At 40.5% G+C, this 23,237-nt stretch overlaps 1 protein-coding gene across 3 annotated transcripts in view; it reads right to left on the reverse strand.

Moving 5' to 3' along the window:
- Nucleotides 1–23,237, reverse strand: part of plxnb2b (plexin b2b) — a 147,513-nt gene that overhangs the window by 48,010 nt on the left and 76,266 nt on the right. For 2 of the 3 annotated variants that reach the window (XM_085282716.1, XM_085282714.1), the window contains 13 exons: nucleotides 14,983–16,112; nucleotides 11,802–11,990; nucleotides 11,536–11,667; nucleotides 10,505–10,605; nucleotides 9,095–9,221; nucleotides 8,481–8,640; nucleotides 7,797–7,908; nucleotides 7,169–7,280; nucleotides 6,701–6,802; nucleotides 5,323–5,415; nucleotides 4,700–4,787; nucleotides 4,232–4,398; nucleotides 3,010–3,158 (listed from right to left, as the gene is read on the reverse strand). In XM_085282716.1, the coding sequence (XP_085138842.1) occupies nucleotides 3,010–3,158; nucleotides 4,232–4,398; nucleotides 4,700–4,787; nucleotides 5,323–5,415; nucleotides 6,701–6,802; nucleotides 7,169–7,280; nucleotides 7,797–7,908; nucleotides 8,481–8,640; nucleotides 9,095–9,221; nucleotides 10,505–10,605; nucleotides 11,536–11,667; nucleotides 11,802–11,990; nucleotides 14,983–16,110 (2,660 nt within the window). In that variant the 5' untranslated portion in view covers nucleotides 16,111–16,112. Of the gene's footprint in view, nucleotides 1–3,009; nucleotides 3,159–4,231; nucleotides 4,399–4,699; nucleotides 4,788–5,322; nucleotides 5,416–6,700; nucleotides 6,803–7,168; nucleotides 7,281–7,796; nucleotides 7,909–8,480; nucleotides 8,641–9,094; nucleotides 9,222–10,504; nucleotides 10,606–11,535; nucleotides 11,668–11,801; nucleotides 11,991–14,982; nucleotides 16,113–20,722; nucleotides 20,855–23,237 lie in introns of those variants that run through there. The other variant, XM_085282715.1, reaches the window with a different exon arrangement.

Below are 23,237 nucleotides of genomic sequence, written 5' to 3' on the forward strand. Positions count from 1 at the left end.
AGTTTCTCTGCTTCTGTCCCTGTAGGGATTTTCTTTTATGAATGTCAATGTCTGGAGTTTAACAGAAACCATGTGATAAACAGTTCTGAGGGAAAATGCAGAGCTGATGAAATGGTCATCATTCATAGCACGCCTCCAACAGGAAGGTCATGACCAAACAACCAGCAGCTCCAACTAAGATGTGAAAGAGTGAAATAACACAATGCAAACTCTGCCCAGATTTTAGGCAAATGAGGAACAACCTGCTGCACAAACACGCAGGACAACTAACAGCAGGAGCACAGAGGCATTTAGCACCAAGAGTGGATGATTTAAGGGAGAAACACTTCCATCTGGTCTCATAAATCCTATTTTATGTCTCATCATGCAGATGGTGGGGCAAGATTTTGTCATAAATGTGGCTCCATCCTGCCAGGTGTCAACAGTTCTGGCCAGCGGCTGTGGGGCAATGATGTGGCCGTTTTCTCTTTTATAGACCATTTGTATGAAGTGAGCACTTTTTAAACACAGCTGTTATTGAAGTACAGTTTGCTTGACTTGACCTAAAGTTCATTCAATGTTTTTCACAGCGCTCAGTCCATTTAACACCTGAGGTAGAAGGATGAGGTAGTGCCTGAAGCATGAATAGACCACCAGAAGAAGTTGTGTGTGACACTATCAAATCACTGACATATACAGTACTTACAGGGAGTGCAGAATTATTAGACAAATGAGTATTTTGTCCACATCATCCTCTTCATGCATGTTGTCTTACTCCAAGCTGTATAGGCTCGAAAGCCTACTACCAATTAAGCATATTAGGTGATGTGCATCTCTGTAATGAGAAGGGGTGTGGTCTAATGACATCAACACCCTATATCAGGTGTGCATAATTATTAGGCAACGTCCTTTCCTTTGGCAAAATGGGTCAAAAGAAGGACTTGACGGGCTCAGAAAAGTCAAAAATAGTGAGATATCTTGCAGAGGGATGCAGCAGTCACAAAATTGCAAAGCTTCTGAAGCGTGATCATCGAACAATCAAGCGTTTCATTCAAAATAGTCAACAGGGTCGCAAGAAGCGTGTGGAAAAACCAAGGCGCAAAATAACTGCCCATGAACTGAGAAAAGTCAAGCGTGCAGCTGCCAAGATGCCACTTGCCACCAGTTTGGCCATATTTCAGAGCTGCAACATCACTGGAGTGCCCAAAAGCACAAGGTGTGCAATACTCAGAGACATGGCCAAGGTAAGAAAGGCTGAAAGACGACCACCACTGAACAAGACACACAAGCTGAAACGTCAAGACTGGGCCAAGAAATATCTCAAGACTGGTTTTTCTAAGGTTTTATGGACTGATGTAATGAGAGTGAGTCTTGATGGGCCAGATGGATGGGCCCGTGGCTGGATTGGTAAAGGGCAGAGAGCTCCAGTCCGACTCAGACGCCAGCAAGGTGGAGGTGGAGTACTGGTTTGGGCTGGTATCATCAAAGATGAGCTTGTGGGGCCTTTTCGGGTTGAGGATGGAGTCAAGCTCAACTCCCAGTCCTACTGCCAGTTCCTGGAAGACACCTTCTTCAAGCAGTGGTACAGAAAGAAGTCTGCATCCTTCAAGCAAAACATGATTTTCATGCAGGACAATGCTCCATCACACGCGTCCAAGTACTCCACAGCGTGGCTGGCAAGAAAGGGTATAAAAGAAGAAAAACTAATGACATGGCCTCCTTGTTCACCAGATCTGAACCCCATTGAGAACCTGTGGTCCATCATCAAATGTGAGATTTACAAGGAGGGAAAACAGTACACCTCTCTGAACAGTGTCTGGGAGGCTGTGGTTGCTGCTGCACGCAATGTTGATGGTGAACAGATCAAAACACTGACAGAATCCATGGATGGCAGGCTTTTGAGTGTCCTTGCAAAGAAAGGTGGCTATATTGGTCGCTGATTTGTTTTTGTTTTGTTTTTGAATGTCAGAAATGTATATTTGTGAATGTGGAGATGTTATATTGGTTTCACTGGTAAAAATAAATAATTGACATGGGTATATATTTGTTTTTTGTTAAGTTGCCTAATAATTATGCACAGTAATAGTCACCTGCACACACAGATATCCCCCTAAAATAGCTAAAACTAAAAACAAACTAAAAACTACTTCCAAAAACATTCAGCTTTGATATTAATGAGTTTTTTAGGTTCATTGAGAACATGGTTGTTGTTCAATAATAACATTATTCCTCAAAAATACAACTTGCCTAATAATTCTGCACTGCCTGTACAGTGCTTTGATGAACACATGTATCTCAAAGGATGTGTGCAACATTAGGGCAAAAAAAAAAGAAGACCCTCTCAATCAGCAGCCATGTGCAAGTGCTTGAGTGCCATTCAGTGGTGTAGTAGCAGCAGAAAGCAAATAAGTTCAGTACATTTATTTAAGTGCAGAACTTAAGTAAAATTTCCATGTACTTGTATTTTACTAAAGTGTTTCAATATTCTGCTGTTATACCTCACTATATTTTACATGCAAATATTATAGCTTTAATTTCACTTTAATCTGCGCCTTATGTTCCTATCCAGAAAATAACTTAAATATATTCAAATGATATGCTTAAAAACCAAAACATCATTAAAAGGCTGATTGGCCCACTCTTTATTTAGACTGACCCTGGCTTGAACGGTTATAAAAAGTTTACTGAACAATCAATCTGTAACGTGACTTTTTTACATTGTTGTCTTGCACATTTGTGAAAAGAAAAGGAAAAAAAGTGAATACTTCTACTACTGACATTTCCCTCTGGAAACTGTGACTGTCTCTAAATCAAACTGTGTCTGGAGACTCAGATCAATACAGTTGTAGAATGAGCTAATTAAAACCTGTAGTCAGGTTATCCTGAGCAAAAGGAAAGTATTCCTAACACAGTTAAGTATACAACATTTAAAAAGAGACTTGATAAAACCTGTCCATATGCCATTTGAATGGCCTCCAGGTGGGTTACATTTCCTGTGCATAGTGCACAACTGCATGTGGGCAACTTTACCTTTTGGAGACGGAGTATTTTTCTGGCTCATGAATGCAGGGCTTCCCAGCCACCGTGATGCTTTTAATGTCTCCCTGATCGATGCCGAGGTTGGAACCGCTGATGGTGATGGAGATGCCTCCCAGCACGGGGCCGAAAAGAGGGCTGATCTGGATGTGGAGATGCAATAGGAGGGTGTTTATAGGAAGAAGGGATTGGAAATGGATTTAACCAGATTATTTGTGCAATAAGAACATACAAGAGATTTACACAGTCTGTTTAACCACTATTGAGCTGACTTAAGTATTTAACATTCAAGGCCAAGTGGAGAATTACATCAATACTGTATGAGTCACATCTGTATGCATGTCTGCATGTATTTGAACATGACCCATATTGTATTTGTAGGTCAGAAAATTTGACTAAAATATAAAAGCAGATGTTCTGGTAAATACAAAACAAAAACAAACATTTTTGTGACGAGATAAATTGAACATTTTATAGTAAAATATGAAATTTGAATATTTTTCCTGTAATTTTTTAATTTAAAAAATGTGAATTCAACTTCAAATAAAATACACTAATGCGAGACACACACAGTGTGCAGCATTCCTGCAAGGCTGTACTTAAAGAGATAATGGTGCTTCACACTGCACTGTAACATTAACATGCTCACAATGACAAAGCTAGCATGCTAATGTATAACAGGTATGATGTTTACTGCACTGTGTCCCTTATCATATGTTTAACCTGAACATGGGCACAAGTGTCTATGAATAATAAAACCATAAAGGTCAACACTGCAGACTCTCAACGTCTTCAGAAAATCTCACTGGAATCCTTTGTATAGTTGTTAAGTTGAATCTCAACAACATACAAAGTCATGGTGATTTATCTGCAGTATCTCTGTCTGTCAGGCTGCAGCCGGTTAGGTGATAGCCTCTGTCAGAATGATATAAACACAATTACTGATGGATTTTTATCAATGACAAAGAGGCACGAACAATTAGGTGAACAAACAAAGAATTGATCCGATCGACATGTGCTAAGGAACAGCGCCGCACACTCTCAAGGAGAAACACACTCCCAACTCCTCTGTGGAAGAAAAATACACGGCCAGTGAAGACCTCAGTCCAATCACCACAGTCAATGTGTTTTTACATCCAATCACAAGATTTTAAAGAAGGTACAGTTTCCATTTCAAAGGTAAACATGAAGTCATGACAGCACTGTGACGACTCACATTGGTGATCTCAGGGTCAGGACACTCTGTGTTGCTGGGGAGAGGATCGCAGAGCTTCTCATACACACACGCCAGCTTCTTGCTGCACCACACACACTTGTACTTTGGGTCGGCGTTCTTACAAAGACTACAGTCGTTCCTCTCAACGGCACAGTTGTACAGTGTGACTGTAGAGATAATAGTGAGGAAACAAAAACAATATTATGTTATTGTACATTCAAAGAGCATATTCTTGCATCCTCAATGAAAAATTGATGGACAATCTAATTTCAAGTGACTCCTGCAGTAACATACATTTATCTGAATCCTTCATGTACAAAGCTGTTAGATTGTGCAGTAATGTTTTGTAATTTTCAAGTGCAGATTAAAGGTAGCTTCCTTAAATCCAGCTGAAGCCCCACAGTGCGACTTGCCGTGTACACACAGGGCATTAAAATGAAATCTCCTCATTAATATGTGAAGACACACCGTTCACCGTGCTGTCCATCTTCTCGCCAGACTCCTTGTCCTTCACGTAGAACAGAACATTGGTCTCCGGTGACTTATCATAGAAAAACTAAGAAATTGGAAGAAAATGAATTATTAATACAGAATCCTGTGATTAATGGCACTTAAGCTCTTCTCTGCAAACAGTGTGGGCTGCTGCTCCCCCACGCCAAGGGAAAATAAGAAAGAAAAAAGAATATATACCCAGTCTGGCAGATTTTCAGCTACAGAAATCAATGTTGGAAAAGAACATAGCTGGAGGCTAAGCACTGTTTGAGCTTCCCAATCACAAAGTTCACAATGTGGAGATGGTGTTTAACTCTCCAGCGAGGGGAGCATGTCCATTAGAGGGAGCTAGAGAATATCAAAGGGAATGTGAAAAAAGGCTAAAGGTTGACTTCTTTTATAAATGTGGAACATAAATACAGCTGTTCACAAACAGAAAGTCTTCACACAGTTTTTTTGCTGCAGAATATATACATTCACTCTTTCAGTGTATTTCTAGGTTGTACTTTGAATACTAGGACCACAAACCAGTCACAGTGCAAAGACCTGTGTTGAGTGTGTTGCATCAAGACAAATGTCAAACGAGGGGTCATGCTCACATTGAAGCCACTGAATGTGTAGAATGGTCCCCCCTCAAACGAGACATCTTCTTCCTTTGTCATCAGCTCACTGCCAATGGTGAAATGATGACCCTGCAGAACCACACAAACAAACACAAAAATGCTGATGTGTATTCATGCTGATCATACTTTTACAGTACTGTTCTCTGATGCTCTTCTTTGTATAGAGCATGGAAACAATTGCAGTTTCTCTGATCCTACTCAAGTGTGTAAAATCAAATCAGCAACACTGAACATATACACACAACAACCAAAAGGGAAACAGCCCAGAAAGCTGTGTGATTACAAAACCTTCACACAGGGCTTAAAAATGTAGATTTTCACAGCTGTAAAAGATCAGCTGTCAAAACCTTGATTGATGAAACATGAATGGATCCCCGGGAACCTGCACCAATAAAGTCCATCAGAACTCACACATTCAAAGAAAATGATCAAGATGTATGTTGTGACAACTAAGTGAACTGTTACAGCTTATATTGCTGTCTGATAGTAAAAGAATTGGGATTTGTAATGTTATTCATGTGGAAAGATACTCTGCATAATCATGACAAAAACAAAAATACTGACGGTCCCCAGTGCCACCCCTTAACTTCCTTGATTTGCCTATGGTAAGTTTAAACATCCAAGGAGACGTCCGTCTTGAGTTATTGTATTCACAAGATTTTTTGAGTAATTCTGTTCACAAAGTTGGGTGTCCTCACACCTGTTCGCTACGGTTGAATGGTAAAAAGTGCGTTTTAAGCCCTCTTCCAACAGAAAACTCCAGCCTTAACCCTCTCAAGGCAGGCGTTGCCGATTTGCAACAGTTAAAAACTAACAACCTGATTACCCCACATACATATTTTATGGTTTGTTTTTTTTACTCAGAAGTACCACTGCAGGACTTGGTTGTGCATTAGCAACAAAAAGTTTAATTTGAGCCTGAGAGGGTTAAAGGGGAACTATTATCATTACTTCAAATTCCAAAATTGAACTTTACCAGAGTAGCTTTGCATGATTCACAGACAAAATAATCCTTATTTATCTTATATTGGACTTTGGTGTGGCCCCCAAAGTTCATTCACTGTCTAAAGGAGCCATTTTTGCTTCCTTTCAATCTCTTTAAGTTAACTTTTTTTTTTTATTTGCAACATTTAAACAGTTGGTAAGAGTGCGGTATCATCACTTACAGATCACTAACAGATGCAAGAGTAGAAAAAACTGAAACAAGTTTGGCTCATTCTCCTTTCTTTTAGCCTAAAAATGAACCTGTTGTGTTTTTCCTTTTTTCTGTCAAAGGGATATCCACAAACAGAAAGAGAGTGTTTCTTTCCCTGGAACTCAGATGCATGTTGGGGGTGGAGTGGGGCCAGTTTACCTGGTAATGTTTCAGATTTATGCCTTCAAAGCTGATTCGAGTCTTGTAGCCCACAGGGATGAGCACAGGATCTGGATTCTCGAACCGAGGACAGTTTGCGCTCTGAAACAGAATGAAAACAAATTAGATACTTTAATAATTTACATTTTAAACATGCTAACCACTTAACGGACACCCTCATCTGTGGCGACAGATAACTATATCGCTGAAACATCCGCTGACTTGGAATCTGATATCCTCCACCCTGCAACGTTTGTCATGCAAGATGGTGGCAGCTGATAGTGGGATTTGTGTATTTATTAATTTTTCAGGAGGAGTTTGGACCACTCAGGCGGTGAATCACATGTAAAGTTTAGATGTGTCCTTTAAAACTTGTGGTATAGTCGTTCTCCACATCTATCACACACATACATGACAGAAAAGAGTCCTTGACCTGTCACTGAACTCACAGCTCTAGAAAGAACTAACCTGACGGTGCTTGATGATGTGGGAAACAACCACGCTGTTGTCCGCATCGCTGCAGGTGTGGTCCTGCGTGTTCCACTGACATCCCCACTGACTGCTTACACATGACATGCACCTGAAAACACAGAAATATGGACCAACTTGGATAAGGAAATACTTTCACATGCACAATCAGGGTAGAGGATGCACACATAAAAGCACACACAAACAACATCTAAAACATGCAAACTCATCAGAGAGCGTCCGGCACAAAAATCTATGTTGCTGACAATGAAATGGATCTCTGCAACTTCACATAAGCAAAGCTCGTTCATCACACGTTCCTCTGTGTGAAAGAAATGCAGAAAAAAATGAGGGGAAAAAAACAGCCAGGATCGACTTTCTTTTTTTGATTAATGAAAAGGAAACTGAGGCAATTTCCTCGGCTTGGTAATAGAAGCAGGAGCGAAAATGCAAGAGGTGCATTCAAAACCACCATGCATCACAATTTACAAACAGAGCCTTGATCTCTCATCTGCTCATGCACGGTGATACATTTACATCAAGGTTGTCAGATGATGCTGTGTTCCATGTCACTGTGTATTTTCACTGAGTGACAGAGCAGAACTGAAAGATTAACAGCCTGACTCACGGTGTGTTTTCAGATTTCCTCACTGTGGCAGCACAGTTGTAGAACATGAATTCCCGCGTGGCCAACTCCACAGTCTCATTCACAAAGATCCTGATAGCCACGGCCACAAAGTCTGAAGATACAGTAAAACAGTGGTTAAAATGTGATACACTAGCTGTTTATGTGAATACAAGTTTTATCATATAAAAGATGTGAAGTATGCTTGTACATTTAAAGACAAAAAACAGAGCGATTAAATATTTTGATAAATCTCCTCAGAATCAGTTCAGTGATTATTTAACTGCCTGAACTGCATATTAGTGTATAAAAGCCAAAACTTGAGCTGTATTTAAAAAAAGTTCCATGTTTTGTTTTATAAAGGACTTTTTTTATGGGACTCACTTTGTTTTGGGCAAGATGTTTGCTGACTACTGATACAAAAAACTATAAACTGAAATAATAAAGCTTAAATTAGATTAGTGTGTTGATTTCGTGCAATTTTCTGGTGCAAATTTGTTGGACACTGTAAGTTCTTCAACAAAATGATGGAGAATTTGCCAGCTGACATTAACTTAACCTCATGTTTTTTTCAGCCCATTTCCCACCTTGGCCAGTTAGTAATGCAGCGTTAACCATCATGGAGAAGCACAGACATTAGACCTTAAAGACGACAGAAACATGGCAGGGTAATTAAAGAGACCATACCTTGGCCCTCAGGTGTTTTCGGTATAAGCCCAGGCTGGGGCAGATCACAGGAGACCTCACCAGAGTCTGACATGATGCCGTTACTCTGGAAAGACTCAATCTTGCATTGCAGACGGTCAGAGTGTCCAATGGTAGGAAGGGAGGGAATATTGATGTTCACCTGGACAGACAAAAACATACTGACTGGAAACTGTGGCTTCTTAGCCCGTAACATCTCACTGAATTTGTATCTCTGTGTAACCAAAGTTATAATAAAGAAACCGTTTCTCTTTTTAAAGAAAGAAACTGAGAAAGAGAAAGGAGTGACATGCTGCTGATGGGAATTCATGTGTGAGTCAGACGGGCAGGAACACAGAAGAAGTAAAAAATGGGGGAATAGGAAGAGGCTCTCCATCTTCAGACAATCAGCCATGCAGGTTATAATAAGACAGTTTGGATTTTTCTGGGTGGATCAATACAGAGCTGGAAGACCTAGAGCTCGAGGTCTTTGATTCCCAGTTTATTACTCAGTCTCTGCATGTAAGTGGAGTTAGGTACTGCAGAGAAAAGAGGGACAATAAAAGAGAACAAAGGAAGTCAGAGACAGTTTGAGTGAGGAACAAACAGAGCTGTACCTTGCCGGTCTTTCTGCAGGAAAGGTTTGAAGGAGAGAAGGATACAATCTTGACACACTGCTGCTTGGGGCTCCACAACCAGCCATTCTTCTCCTCTGCCCGTCGGCACTCAGACCTCCTGGTACACCTTCAGACGAAGGATGAGAAAATCCCATCAGCCTGAGCTGCACATGCCATGAATGCTTTCACAAAAAGTCAGTTTGTAAATAACAACTCAATGCCTACGTGACTTCCAGCAGGGTCTGTGCACAAAATAAAGATTTATGTATCAAAAAGAAAAACATGCAAGGTCCTCAATGGTAACTACATTAGTAGGGTCATTTTAACTATATATATATATATATATATATATATATATATATATATATATATATATAACCTTTAAGCAAAGTACTAAAAAAATACTCCTTTGTTCAAGCTTCCCAGCTGTGATCATCTAAGGTATTTGGTTAATAGGACATAATTTTAATGAAGCTATTCATATTATGTGATGATGCAAGAAATGAAACTGTTAAAGACAAAAAATGACTTTGCAATCAGACAAAATACACAGGAGCGATAAAAACATGTGACTTCTTTTTGATAAAATCAATCTAGCACTAAATGCAGCAAAGACTAAAATACATACTCTGAAGGAAATACAAACTAACATAGAGATGAACTGATATTGTGCACATAAACAGAAGTACAGGATATAATGCAACATCAAATTTGCACTGTAAATCACGCGGACTGAATTTTTTTCATAAATGAGAAGCAAACGAACTAAGCACTGCTTCAAATCATTTGGAGCAATTGAAGGAAAAGAAAAATTGCAGAATTATCCTATTCAAATGCTCAAATCATCGAATCGTTTGCCTGAGAAATGACTGAATTGATTAATTCTTTATGAAAAGTTGTTGATTCATATTCTGTCAATTGACTTATCAACTGATAAATAGATTTCAGCTCTAATACTAAATAGCATGCACAATGTTGCACAGTAAGAGCATCGGATATATCAGATAGTTCCAGAGGGACAGAGTTTGCTTCTTTTTCCTAGTCATGATCACATCCCTGTAAAACACATGATACATGCGCACTTTTCTACCCTCCAGACCCTGATAAATATAGACTGATGAGAGTAAATTGCACAGCCTGCCTTCGCCGTGTGGGGCTGACAAACAGCTTTAATTCCTTACGGCTGCACGGACAACAGGAGATGGAATATAAACACTGAGGGGTACTAAAAGTGTCTGCAATAAAACACTGAACAAATATCCTGCTGTGTTTTACAGATGGAATTGCATGTGTGGGTGTTTGTGTTAGTCTGTTGCTGTGTGCATGCATTTGTAAATGCATGTAAGAATGTACGTGTGTGTGTGTGTGTGTGTGTGTGTGTGTGTGTGTGTGTGTGTGTGTGATCCTTACCTGCCCTCCAAAACACACCAGCCACAGTAAGGGTCCCTCAGTCCCACGCATGATTGGCAGTCTTTCATTTCGAGGCACGTCTGCACTGGCACCTTGGTGATCTGGATTATTACAACGTGAAATATGATCAAAGGTGCACCTTACGGGAGACACTGGACAAAAATAACAAGTATTTAAAGTGTAGCTGTAAATGTTCCTTAGTATGTTGCAGGTGTGCAGAGTGGGAGCGAGTGGGGTCTCTCCTGTCTTCTCCCCATGTTTAATTACTTAGTTTATTCAACACAAAGCACTGAATGTTTACTGTAACCAGCGTGAAATTGTTTTCTTTTTTACATGTAAAAGCCAATCCATTAGATCTTATTTCAAGACATCAGTATTTTTCAGATAAAATCTGAATGTTTAACAGCATCAACATTAGAAACTCTTCCCCCTCTGCAGAAACAGATGTGAGTCAATATAATGAAAGCAAAACTTCTGAAATCGCAAACTTAAAAAAGCAATGGAGCAAATAATTTTGATTATTATATATTTATTTATTTTTTATAAAATGCTAATACTCGTGCTGTGATTGGTCAGCTGTGTGGATGTAAGAACAAAGCCATGATTCTGTATAGATCTGTTTATCTATTCTTAATGCAGCTAGCGTTGCTACTTTTGATTGTGATCTGTGAAGTCCATGTCTTCCCTTCTAAAAATACCATCTCAATATTTAAATGGTATTGTATGTGCCCGCTCTCTAAGACAGTGAGCTTTCCTCTCCACATTAGACTGAGGCTGCTCAGCAGAGCTATTAACACTTTGTTTTATATTATAAGACATTTTGAAAGCAACATCTCTCATTTTAATCAAGGCAGCTTTCTACAGTGGCACCATACAGGCTTTTCTCCGTGCATAACCACAGCATAGTTTTTGGGTTTGGATCAATTTTTTCTCTTTTAAATGAATACAGTCTTTGTGGAGCTCAGTCTTAGCACCAGCAAGTACTCTGCCTGAATTTTAATGTATAATAAGTGTTAAATATACACACACACCCTTTTCTCTGTGGTAATGTAGAGGTGGCTCTGGCTTTGGTCAAGGAAAAGGTTCTTGTTGACCTTCTCTCCTATGTTGTTGCCAACATAGGAGTACGGCTCGTTGCCATATTCACCTGGTCTCAGGTGTACCTGGACAAAATAAACAAAAGACAAAAGGTAAGAGAAATTTGAGGTTTTAAATTCACTTGATACACCTTCTCTCAGATAAAAGTTTAAACTGAGGAAAAAAATATCCAACAAAAAAAACCACAAGAGAACTCAACCTTGAAGACCTCTCCGTTGGCGCTGCCCAAAAAGGCGATCGTGTGGTCATTCTCCACAGCAACAGTTACAGCAGTCAGATGGACCGACATGGTCAACGCTGCATCTGCCTTTAAGGCAAATGCTGGCTTGCTTGCCAGAGGCGAAAGCAAATGTTCTGCACCACACTTGAAGTTTCCCAATGCATCCTTCTGTAAAGGGAAAGGATAACAAGAAGGGACGATCAGACATTGCTTGCTTTTCACTCCAATAACATTAACTGTCTTTGCAGTACTGTTCGTATCCTACTTAAACTTTATAACAGAGATGGGAAATGTGCTTTGAACACTCGACCATTTTAATCTACAATCTAAAATTGGCTTTGTTTTGACTGATCATTTCTTTGATTACAATAATGAATTAAAATAATGAATAAAAATTACAAGTAAGTATTTGCTTTAGAGTTGGAAGTCTGAGACGAGAACAATAGGAAAACTCGTGTTAACGATCACTTAACAAGAAACTACTAATACATGCAAGTAAAAAATGTAAAATAACCAGTTAAGTTGGGCCATAACTAAAAAAGTCTTTGGCATATTAAAATTGTTCATGGAATACTTCAAGTATTTCTGAGTAGGTACTGATCTCGGTATTAAGCTCAGTCTCTCTAAAGTAAATACCCTACAGCTGCAGACCCTATGGTGGGAGCTGGAGATGTGAAACAGCTAAAATATCAACCAGTGGTGCAGGGTAGCAGCGGTCTTGACATGTCAGAGGCAGCAAAGGGAAAATTTTAAAACATGAATAGACCGCCAAATTTGACAAGTGTATTTAGTACATGGAGAGAGGAGAGTGATCCATATTAAAGTTCGGCCTATAACTTGAACAAAGGCGTAATTTTGGTGGTTTTATTTTTCTACACCACAAAGGCTGGTTCTAAATCAAACAATCAATAAGTGATTGAAGTTAAACTTTAAGCTTTAACTCAAGGCATTTTAGCAAATCTTTGCCAAAACTTCTTTGAGAATTTGAGCCATTTTTATACACAGTCCCCCTTTTTTAGAGGTTTAAAACCAACTGGATATTCGACTGACAAGTAGTTCCAGGTGAGGCCAGTTCCCTTGTTACTTCATGACAAATGAAGTGGACGTAATATTTGAAGGTGGTTTGAAGTGTCGAATTTACATTTTATAGCTTTTCTTTCTAATTGTAAATAAAAATCCCCAAATACATGTCAGTGCAAGTGAGATAGGCTAGCATTCAGCTGAAAAAATAAACCAGAATCTGGTGACCTGTCCACAGTGTACCCTGCCTCCCACCCTAAGACAGCTGGGATAGGCTCCAGACGCCCCTCACAACCCTGAAAAAGGATAAGCGGAAGCGAATAGATGGTTGGACAGAAATAATAAAAACTTCAGGAATAAAAAAAAATTAAAAATCTGGTACTTTCTTAGAAAATAAGGAATGAAATGGCCAGCTCAGCAACACATAAAGACCTGAGAAAAATTATTTCCATAGATAAGAAAAATGGCTTCATAACATCTAAGTCAAAAACACCCAGGGGTGGTAGACATATCACAACACCTCCATGAATGGGAATAGAACAAGGTTCAAACTATCGGTTACACTCAATAACAAGAGGATCAGATTAAACTTTGCCAAAGAAAATCTGAAAGAACCTTTACAGTTCTGAAATAAAAAAATCTTTGGATAGGTGAAACCAAGGGGGGCTCCTTTGCCTCCCTCCTGCTGTGTGCCCAGCCTGGAGGCTGCGGTCTGTGACCGGCTCCCGGTGCAGACAGCTCCCTGTTATAGTGTTTCCTCACTTGGCTCTTGCGAGCCCAGCCCAATTTTTACTCTTTAAGTGTGCGCGTGTGTGCGTGTGTGTGTGTGTGTGTGTGTGTGTGGGGGGGGGGGGGGGGGGGGGGAGATATGTGTGTATTCACATCATTTATGTTAATGAGAGTGTGGGGAGTGAGTTGGAGGGTGGGGTGGGCTGCTTTTAACTATGTAAAGCACTTTGTGCTACATTTTTTTTGTATGAAAAGTGCTTTATAAATAAAGATTGATTGATTGATTGAAGATAAACAGCATGTCTGTGAAGGTTCTCAGTCATCCATGTCATCGTAGTCTAAGGAGCTTGGAAAGAAAAGTGTCTGGACTTCTTTAAGTTGCTTGAAGACGTTTCACCTCTCATCCGAGAAGCTTCTTCAGTTCTAGGGTCAAATGGTGGAGAGTCCCAGATTTAAAGAGAAGTGAAAGAAGCCATCTATGTCCACTGTGGACAGCCATCTTTGAACAGAGGCGGTGGCTTACGACACCAACTGTCTGCTATCTATAATCAAGTTTTGAGATCCCTTCACGGCCACTTGCATCCTGGGCCATTTGACCTCAAGAAATCACATGATAGGGTGGGGCTAGGTTTCACAATGAGCTTATCCGAAACCTTGGCTGATTGGGACCTACACCCCTTTTTTTACACCTTGGCTTGTGTGATTAGGAAAAGAATATATTGTCCCTTTTGGGGGAATCCTCCCACAGGGCTTAAATCTGGAACTTTCCACCATTTGACCCTAGAACTGAAGGAGCTTCTCGGATGAGAGGTGAAACATCTTCAAGCAACTTAAAGTCCAGACGCTTTTCTTTCCAACCTTCTTAGACCAAGATTAACAGCCTGAACCAGAATGATGGGTAGAGAAAAATATGGAGGGGTGAGAAGCAGCTCATGATCAGATTGGGCATGTATCGCTGCCACTGAAACTGGGTCACTACTGTCTGATTACTGTGACTGCTGATCGAAACAGAAACAGAAGGATGAAATGTGAAGTGTACAGGGCTATACTCTCTGCTTAGATTCAGACAAATGCTAAACAAAAAACCCCAAAAAATACTGAAGCCCCCTAATTAAAGTAGAAAGTCTGCACTTTAGCCACGTCTTGATTGTGTGATTTAAAATCCACTGTGGTGGTGTACAGAGACTACAAGAATTGTGTCTTTCACAAATTCTCATTGGACACTGTTGCATTGTAAAGGAAGTGTATGAGCCTTGTTTTTTAAGACTTGGTCAGATTACAAGTTATCCAGGGAACGAATTAAATGTTGAGATTTTATAATAAAAAGTGATAACTGCATTAAAGATTATACTAATCTGAGTTTTTCAAAACATTCTTTTAAATTAGAGTCAGCTGACAAAGAAGCACTTACAGAAATTTTTGAAGTGCATGCTGTGTAGGTTTGAGATGAGTAGGGTACGTCCACAGCAGGAACCCCAGAAATCTCCCCAGAGTCACTGTAGCATGCACTGATTATATCCATCAGCTGCTGATTGATGGAGTTCAGCGGGTACATGCAGAGAGCAGAGTCGCTTTCGTCGTCATCTGGATGAGCCACCATGAAGAGGACTTTTGTGAATGAGGTGACCGTCCCATAATTACCAGATTGAGACATGACCCGTGCCAGCTCTTTTCCTGGAAAAGTCACATATGCAGCTTGGACTTTGTTGTACCGGTTGTTTGTACCGCAGGTTAACTGGAGCTCTGTGTACGAATAGTAATGTTGGTCATTTTCACAAAGACGAGACACAAAAGTCAAGTTTTTGTTATCTGTGCCATCGAGAGTCCGAGAAAAGAGGAAATACACAAAACCATCCTCTTTGAAGGCATGTTGGAAGTCGTGTAAGTACTTGAGGACAAATGGCGCCGTCTGTACCGCTGATGCCTCAATGATGTTCTCAAACACAACCCAGTCCTGGTAGTCCTCAAGGATTCGTGTGCTGATTAGTTTTGTACTGTCCAGGCTTCCATAGCCCTTTCCAACAAGGAACACTTTGAAGGTCCGGCCATTTTTTGTGTAGTTGGACATGACGCTCACCACGTTCACATTATCCTCTATGCTAGCCACGTAAGTCCTCTCTCCTTTGTTGTCATTGTAATACAACTCTTGTTCTACATTAGACAGGTTGAGGAGGGAACATATGCCTCTGTACCGACTGCCACATACTATTAGTGAACCATTGGATGGGTGGACCAGCAGAAGTTTGTTGCTGTTGGGCATGAGCACTGTGTCCTGACAGCCTGAAGCAGGAGGTGTACATGTTTTGGCATCTTTTTTTGGGCCCGTCTCAGTGCGGGCCTCCTTCTGGAGGGACGGGCTCAGCTGGAAGATATTGTTGACTGCTCCCAGGTAGATGCGACCAGTCTGTGGGTCCTGGACCACATTGTTAATCAGGGTTTCAGAGATGAATTCCACAGTGGGGATTTTTCCACTCCCCCCTTGGGCTTGAGAGACTGACAGCCAGAAGAGGAAGAGAAGGATGGAGACCCAGCTTGCCATCTCTGGAAGGAACAGAAAGGAAGAAGTGTTTTATTATTAATGAAGTTAAATGGAACTTTAAATGCACATTAACTATCAGCAACATGACACATCAACAAAGGGTTTGTGTGTAGTTAATATAACCCCACATACATACACATATACTCATACATAAAACTGAAGGTAAATCAGTTGTCTTTACACTGGTTCTAAGCAACAAGCCTGCTTCACTGGGAGGGGCTGAGGGTCAGTTTGAGGTCAGGACTGTGTGCAGGCCAGTCAAGTTCTTCTACATCAAACTCCATCATCCATGTCTGTATGAACCTTGCTTTGTGCACTGGCACACAGTGTGCACTGGCACATTGGAATAGGAAACACCCACTGACTGTGACTGCGACTGCGGAATATTTAGTAGCGAGAAAATTTCACGACTGGACTTGCTGCACAGGTGACGTCCTATCAGGGTACCACACTGCTATTCCCTGAGTTCCTGAGAGTGACAAATTCTTTCACAAATGTTTGTAGAAGCAGTCTACATGCCTAGCTTCTTGATTATATTCAACTGGAAGTGATTGGAACACCTGAATTCAATGATTTGGATGGTTGAGTGAATACTTTTGGCAATATAGTGTATTTTTAGAAAATCTGCACATGGAGACATTAATAGGGTTGCACTAGGCTATACACCTGAAGTTATAGCCTAGTGTATATACAAAAGTAACAGGAAGTAATTTGAATGAACTGGGATTTTAAGGTGTACAACACATGAAGCATATCCCACTTTAGAGTCACAGATTTAAGTTATGGGGCTAAAACCATTTAAAAACTGCCTCGAGATGACAGCGCATGGCGTAGGTGTTTGTGTCTGACTCAACTCCCTGATCCAGTTATATTACGGGGGGGAGGGGGTTGAATTCAATTGACTTATCTCAAGCCATCACTGGTGAAAAAAATAAAACTGGTTTGTGTGGGGGTAAAAAAGACAAGGATAACAACTAGATCTCAACCCATAACACAATAAACAACTCTTTAAAAAGCTTGGATCACATCCAACTTCATTTACACTTGCTTTTTTTCCGCCCTAACAGCTGCACAATGTGTTTAGGAAGTACACTGTTTTGTCTCAGGAAATATGATCACACAACATCCTTGTAAACTACAGACAGCTTCATGTACCGGCTAACAGCAGGTGCCTGCGGAGCCTTCGTTCACTGCTGTTTGCGCAGGCTGTGGTAAATATGGAACTGCAGGTGGCTTTGAAGCAGCCATTGCCCACACAGCAAATGTTAGTGTATGTTTGCATGTGGTTTCAGTCTTGCACACACTCAGTAGTATCCTCCTCCTCATATCATCTTGCCAGTCAAGTTCACAGACACATTTGTCAAAGTCACTTGCCAAAACGGTGTTTTATTATGTCAACCTGCGCGCGCATGGCCGTTAATTTCACTGGCAACACTCATTTTCATTTAAGTAGACAATTCGATTTCTTGATTTTTTAGCCCCCCCCCATTTACTGCCTCAAACTATCCACCCCCCCTTAACCCATTTCATTACATAAATGTATTGTGCCCTTTTCAATTCATAGTCTTAAATATTTCCATTAAAATGGGAATGGTGCAATAAAATCCCTCTCTCTGCTTATTCAGGACAGAAATGTGTGCGGCAGCTTTTTTTACAGCTTTAATTAAGGAGGGGCGGTAAGTGTTATGCCAAGATTTAACTGAGAGGAAAAGACCAAAAAAACAGAAAAGAAATCTTGAGTTTACGTGCACAGTACAGAGTGGACAAAATAAAGGGTATATTATGTAAACTATTATTTCAGCTCTAAAGTAACACAACTTCAATTTCAAAGGACATATCCATCGGCAATTACAAGCCCGTGTCAGCTTTAAGCGGCAGGACAATAACGCTTGTGCTTGAGTTTTCAGGGAAGCTTCACAGAAACTGCACGAGTTGCAAAACAGCCTCACAGCCTCAAAATGTTGACATCAAAAGCAAAACAGAGACAACTTTCACTGACAAAGTGAGGTGGCAAACTGCAAAAATGTCCACAGAGAAAAACTAAAAGGAAAAAATGGTATTAAAGGAAAAAAATCACCATAGGATGAAATCAGCAGCTCTGTGATCTGTAAACAAAAACTGTACTCTGAGCAAATTTAGGGTGACATTGTATGTAGTATGTAAGTTGGTATACTAATTTTATCATATAAAGGTGCCATCTGACTATTATTATGTTTTGACTAGACAGATTCAGGTAGTCTAACAAGCTACATGACCTTTAATGTGCATTTTTTCTGCTTAAGAACATACCTGTCAAAAACACTGTCAGCACACTCCTGTACATACAATTACACCTACTGCATATCTGCACACCTACAGAATGAAATTAAACAGCTGTTTGTATACTGCCACAATGTACAATTCCCACTTTTTAATGGATTGTCTACAGACATGGTGTAGATAGATGACTCTGTGTCTTTCACTAAAAACTATAATATCCCCTTTACTATCAATTTACCCTGATATGACATACCACACAGAAAAAAAGTGGATTATGTCAGTAGTATCCTGTGACAAAAAAAATTACTTGATTTCTTTTAACTCCCAATAAAACTTTCTCAGACCACAAATTCAAGGACAATCATCTCTGGACACTCATTTAGGTTTCAGAAAACTCCAGAATCACTTACAACTGCAACTTCAAAGGGTGCTTTTCCTATTCATGCAAATCCTATGGCCAGTCCCTGATCAGACAAAAAAATGTGTCACACAAATTTCCCTCAGATGTTGCATTGTGGGTCAGTGCAAACGAATTTCTTAACATATTTCAAAAGAGCCTGTTCTCTCCTAAGATGTCTCCTTCTGTCACTCTGTCACTTTTTATCCTTTTTTTTCATGGGCTTAATCCTTAACGCTGGAATTAAAGAGGCTTCAAAGAGCTGAGCAGATACAGACGCCTGGTGGGGGTGGCACAGGTGGAATGAGGCCCATTTCTCCCCAGACCAACCCACCTCTTTTTTCAACATGTCTGCTGTGAGAGAACATGACAACTGGGCATATCATCCAACACGCGGCTATTCTGAATAAATAAAAGCCTGCTAAATTTAGAGGCTGCGTGCTGCATCAGCCTGCAGCTAATGAAGCCTCCAATGGCCTGGAATAAATAATAATGAAACACATCATGCACTAATGAAGCTGGCACATCTGAAAAATATGATCTGGTGAAAGTCAATTTTCAAATTCAAACAGCCTGAAGCCAGCACTGAATTGACCTTAAATTAGGCATTTCACCTCATTCCTTTTCACGTGATTGTTTGTGGTTACGGAAAGAAAAAAAATCTTTGAGCTTTAGAACTTCTTTAACTCTTCACACGAATGCTTAAATGGGCCAATTCTGGTCTTTAGCAGTTTTTACAATTATGTAAGTACAGCTTCAGGTTAACTACGAAACATATTATAATGTGTTATTTATTTAACAAGAATAAATAATGACACAGTCTAGAGTGTTGTGTTGTGTCTCAACACACAGGCTATTTTTCTGACAGGTAAAGTTTAGCTGAAACAGCAAATTTATAACAGAATGGCTGAAAAAGAAAAAAATTAAATTACGAAAACCTGATTGCTGTGTTGGGGCCTTAAGAGAGCTGTGCATAAATGAATGCCCACAACTGAAGCAACGTTTTAGAAGCTTCTCTACTTTTAGAAGACTAGTGGGAAAAGATTCCTTCATAGTGATGTGACAGAGTCATACAGAAAATGATTACTTTGGGTCATTCGTGCTAAAGTCTTTTCTAAAAGCTACTGAACCATGGGGTGCACTTTTTTCATGACTGTTTATAGTAGGTTGTATTTACTTTAAACACATGTAAAACTGTATCATTCTTCTTAACTATGCATATATTTACAAAGCTTGTAGAAACCTTGAGATGAAAAATTAATTCAGTCCCACCACAGGGTAGTCACCTCACTGTCACTCAGCAGTTTAACAGGTAGTTTGCACCTAGTTAAAACTAATGCTGTCTGTTACAGCGGTGCTTGAAAATTCTTCATGAATAAATCATTCAGAGAGGTTATAATGTTCAGTTTTAGTATTCAGCTTTCATTCTTTTGGATTTGCTGATTTGTGTTGTTCTTGAATTTTAACACATTATAAAGAAAAATGCTGCAGTTATCCACCCTCTGATCTAAAAAAAAAGAATGGCATTGTAGCACAAATGTAGTAATTTTAATGCAAATGCTGTGAAAATATGAGCTACCAGTAGGTCTTGGGGCAGATCTCCAGAGAGCAATTTCTAGCACTCGGTATGTAAAACTAAGTGAAAATGAAACTAGGCAACAACAGAAAACTAAAGGAGCGGTGCAACTAATGCTTTTTTCCATTGTGGAAGAAAGTAGGAAGTACACATTTTGTTATTTGTTATAAATGAGATGTACAAACCTCAAATACCTAAACGCTCTGAACATTTTAAGGCTCAACAGTATCTGTAAGTTGTGTTGTCCAGTCCTTACAATATTAACTGCCATAAAGACCTGTGAAAACTGTTTTGTTCTCCTCAGACAAACTATATCAGTAGTGTTGTCAATAAACCGCATTTCCTAAACAGTACTTGTTTAAGCTAAGTTGACTACTCACCTCACCATAACGACACCAAACTGAAGATTCAGCTCAGAGTTGAATGAGCCATACGAACACGATGTGCTACACCGCTCTGATATGTAGTCTCCAATTCAAATGTACTCCTTCGGTTTGAGAGAAGCGAAGTAGGACAGCTAAACTGTTGAGGTATGGCATGCACAGGCTTGCCTGTAGCACATAGGTGTGGCTTTTTTGTTTCCTTGCTTATCATTTCACACATGCGCAAACACACACCTTTTATTGACAAATACAGAACCATTTCTTCCACCCTTCCTCCATAAGGTAGGCCATGTCTGGACAGGAGAAGCAGCTTTCAACAGAGAAAAAAATGAAAGATATTAAATTGAAAAATGGAAGGTGTGTGCACCCTACACACACACAAATCCACAGGCTTAGAGATACATGTGCAAGCCCCAATACATGAAACCAGCTCAGCTTGAAGTGCTGACGAGGTAATCCTGCTCAGACCACACAAAGACACTCTTCTCTTCAAACTGCCATGCTGTGTTTCTTTGACACAGGGGCACTAAAACCCAGCATGGCAGTCAACACGCCTCTTGGCCAATCCTAAGGAGGAAGTCTGCAAGTGTGTCGTGGTAAGGGAGCAAAAGATCAGGAAGGAGATAGCAGAATTGAAATTCTGGAGAAATATGTCTCTGATGATTAGATTAGATCAGATGCACAAACGGTTACATAACTGCTGACCCGGCAAGTTTTGAAGCGGCATGAGTCCCCTCGCCCTTAAACAGACACCCTACCCAGAAAATCTAACAGGATATCACCCCATACTGCGATCATTCATATTCAGCACTTTCTTTACTGGAGAGCTGCCTTTGACAGCTCTGACACTGATGTGAAACCACTTTCCCTGTTATACACTGATATAAGTGAAGTACGATTAAATTAGCAGCCTGTCCCCAGAGAAGTCGACCCCGGGTAAAGAGAGGTGGACGCGGGGTTAATGCTCTGATTCAAACCTTACCATGTCTCTAACAACATGTAGCATGCTGAAAAAGCATGATAAAATGAGCCCAAGGAGATACAACAACCCAGGTTGAGAGCCATGACAAGGAACTGGAACTGAGGGGTGGATCCTTGTCCTTTATTTTCCTGCCACCACCAAGGAAACCACAGGCAGAACAGAAGCATTGTTAAAAGATGAAACATGAAGCGGGAGAGTGTGGAGAACTCTTTCTCTGCATGTCTTCCATTCCCCCACCACTTCCTTTTTTGACATGCAAAAAGTCTTGTCCCATGCTCGGAGTAAAATTGTTTCACAAGTTGTAAAGGAGGGCTGGTGTGACGATGGTAATCCAATTTCCATATGAACAATTACCCTGCCGTCAGGGCTGGCAGTTCATTTATTTCAATTTGACTGACTGGGAAAACCATGCTCACCAAAAGCAGCCAGCCCAGCCATTGTATTCAGGGAACCAGGCACAGAGGGGGTGGGGTTGATGGGGCTGGTCCATTTTAGCGGGATCCAGCTGCTCTGGCCTAAATTTGCTAACACCTTTAAAGTTGGCCCATGACCCAAGAGTGTGTGTATCACACGTTGCTCTCTTATTAGACCGTATGTGCCCCAATTCTCACATCTCTGGGTTTCTGCCTGTGTGTACGTGTGTGTCTACATGCATCTGTCCTCTTGTGTATGTTTGTCTGTTATGATGTATGACCATGAGTCAGCCGGTGCGAGCATAACCTGCGTGCACACATGCACACGATCCTTTTAGGCCCAGCAGTTTTCCTCATTAGGACTGATAGACTGTTTGTGTGTCTGTTTACCGCTCCGTCACCATTTTCAAGGCTCCTGCTATCTCCCTTCTGCCAGCTGGACACTTGAGCAGCAAGAGCGCAAAACCACAGGCTTGCACACACAAACTACTTGAGCAGAGTACACATTTAAATGTGCTTGTGTTCAGTGACACATACACACACACACTCACTCACTCACTACCAGGCTTCTCTGCCTCATACTGCCCGGCAGCTGACCTCTGTGTCTCTTGTAATCTCTCAATCTCTGTTTGTCTCTCAAACAAACACAGAAATTCAACCTCTTCTGTCTGGCCAACAGCAGCTTGGGCTAATCTCCCAATGCTAACTGGCCTCCCCAACCCCAGCTGGATGCTGCAACTCTCCAGTGGGACAGAGTGGCTGTTTGCAGTGTGGACACAGCTGGCAGATGCGGGAAACTTGATTAAACAGCCTGGCCTGGCAGAGAAAAGGTACTTTCAGGAGCCAGTGCCTCTTCCGACTGCCATTGCGGCCACATCCAGACATTTACTAATGCATACTAACAGCTGTAGGGTGCAGACAAGCATACCCGAACCCAAAACAAATGCAATTTTTGGGAAATAATAAACCTATATTTTAATATTAAAAAGTTTAGCACTGTGTAACATCCTCTATTCTTTTAATTACAGTCTGGAAACATATGGGAACTGAGACCAGTTGCTGGATTTTTGGGAGAGGACTCTTATTCCATTCCTGTCTGATATGGAATTCTCGATAC

Source organism: Mchenga conophoros, linkage group LG7 (genome assembly GCF_057382185.1).
Source record: "Mchenga conophoros isolate Kocher_MC1m ecotype Shallow Benthic linkage group LG7, M_conophoros_male_GT1.1, whole genome shotgun sequence".
In the NCBI taxonomy this organism is placed as follows: domain Eukaryota; kingdom Metazoa; phylum Chordata; class Actinopteri; order Cichliformes; family Cichlidae; genus Mchenga; species Mchenga conophoros.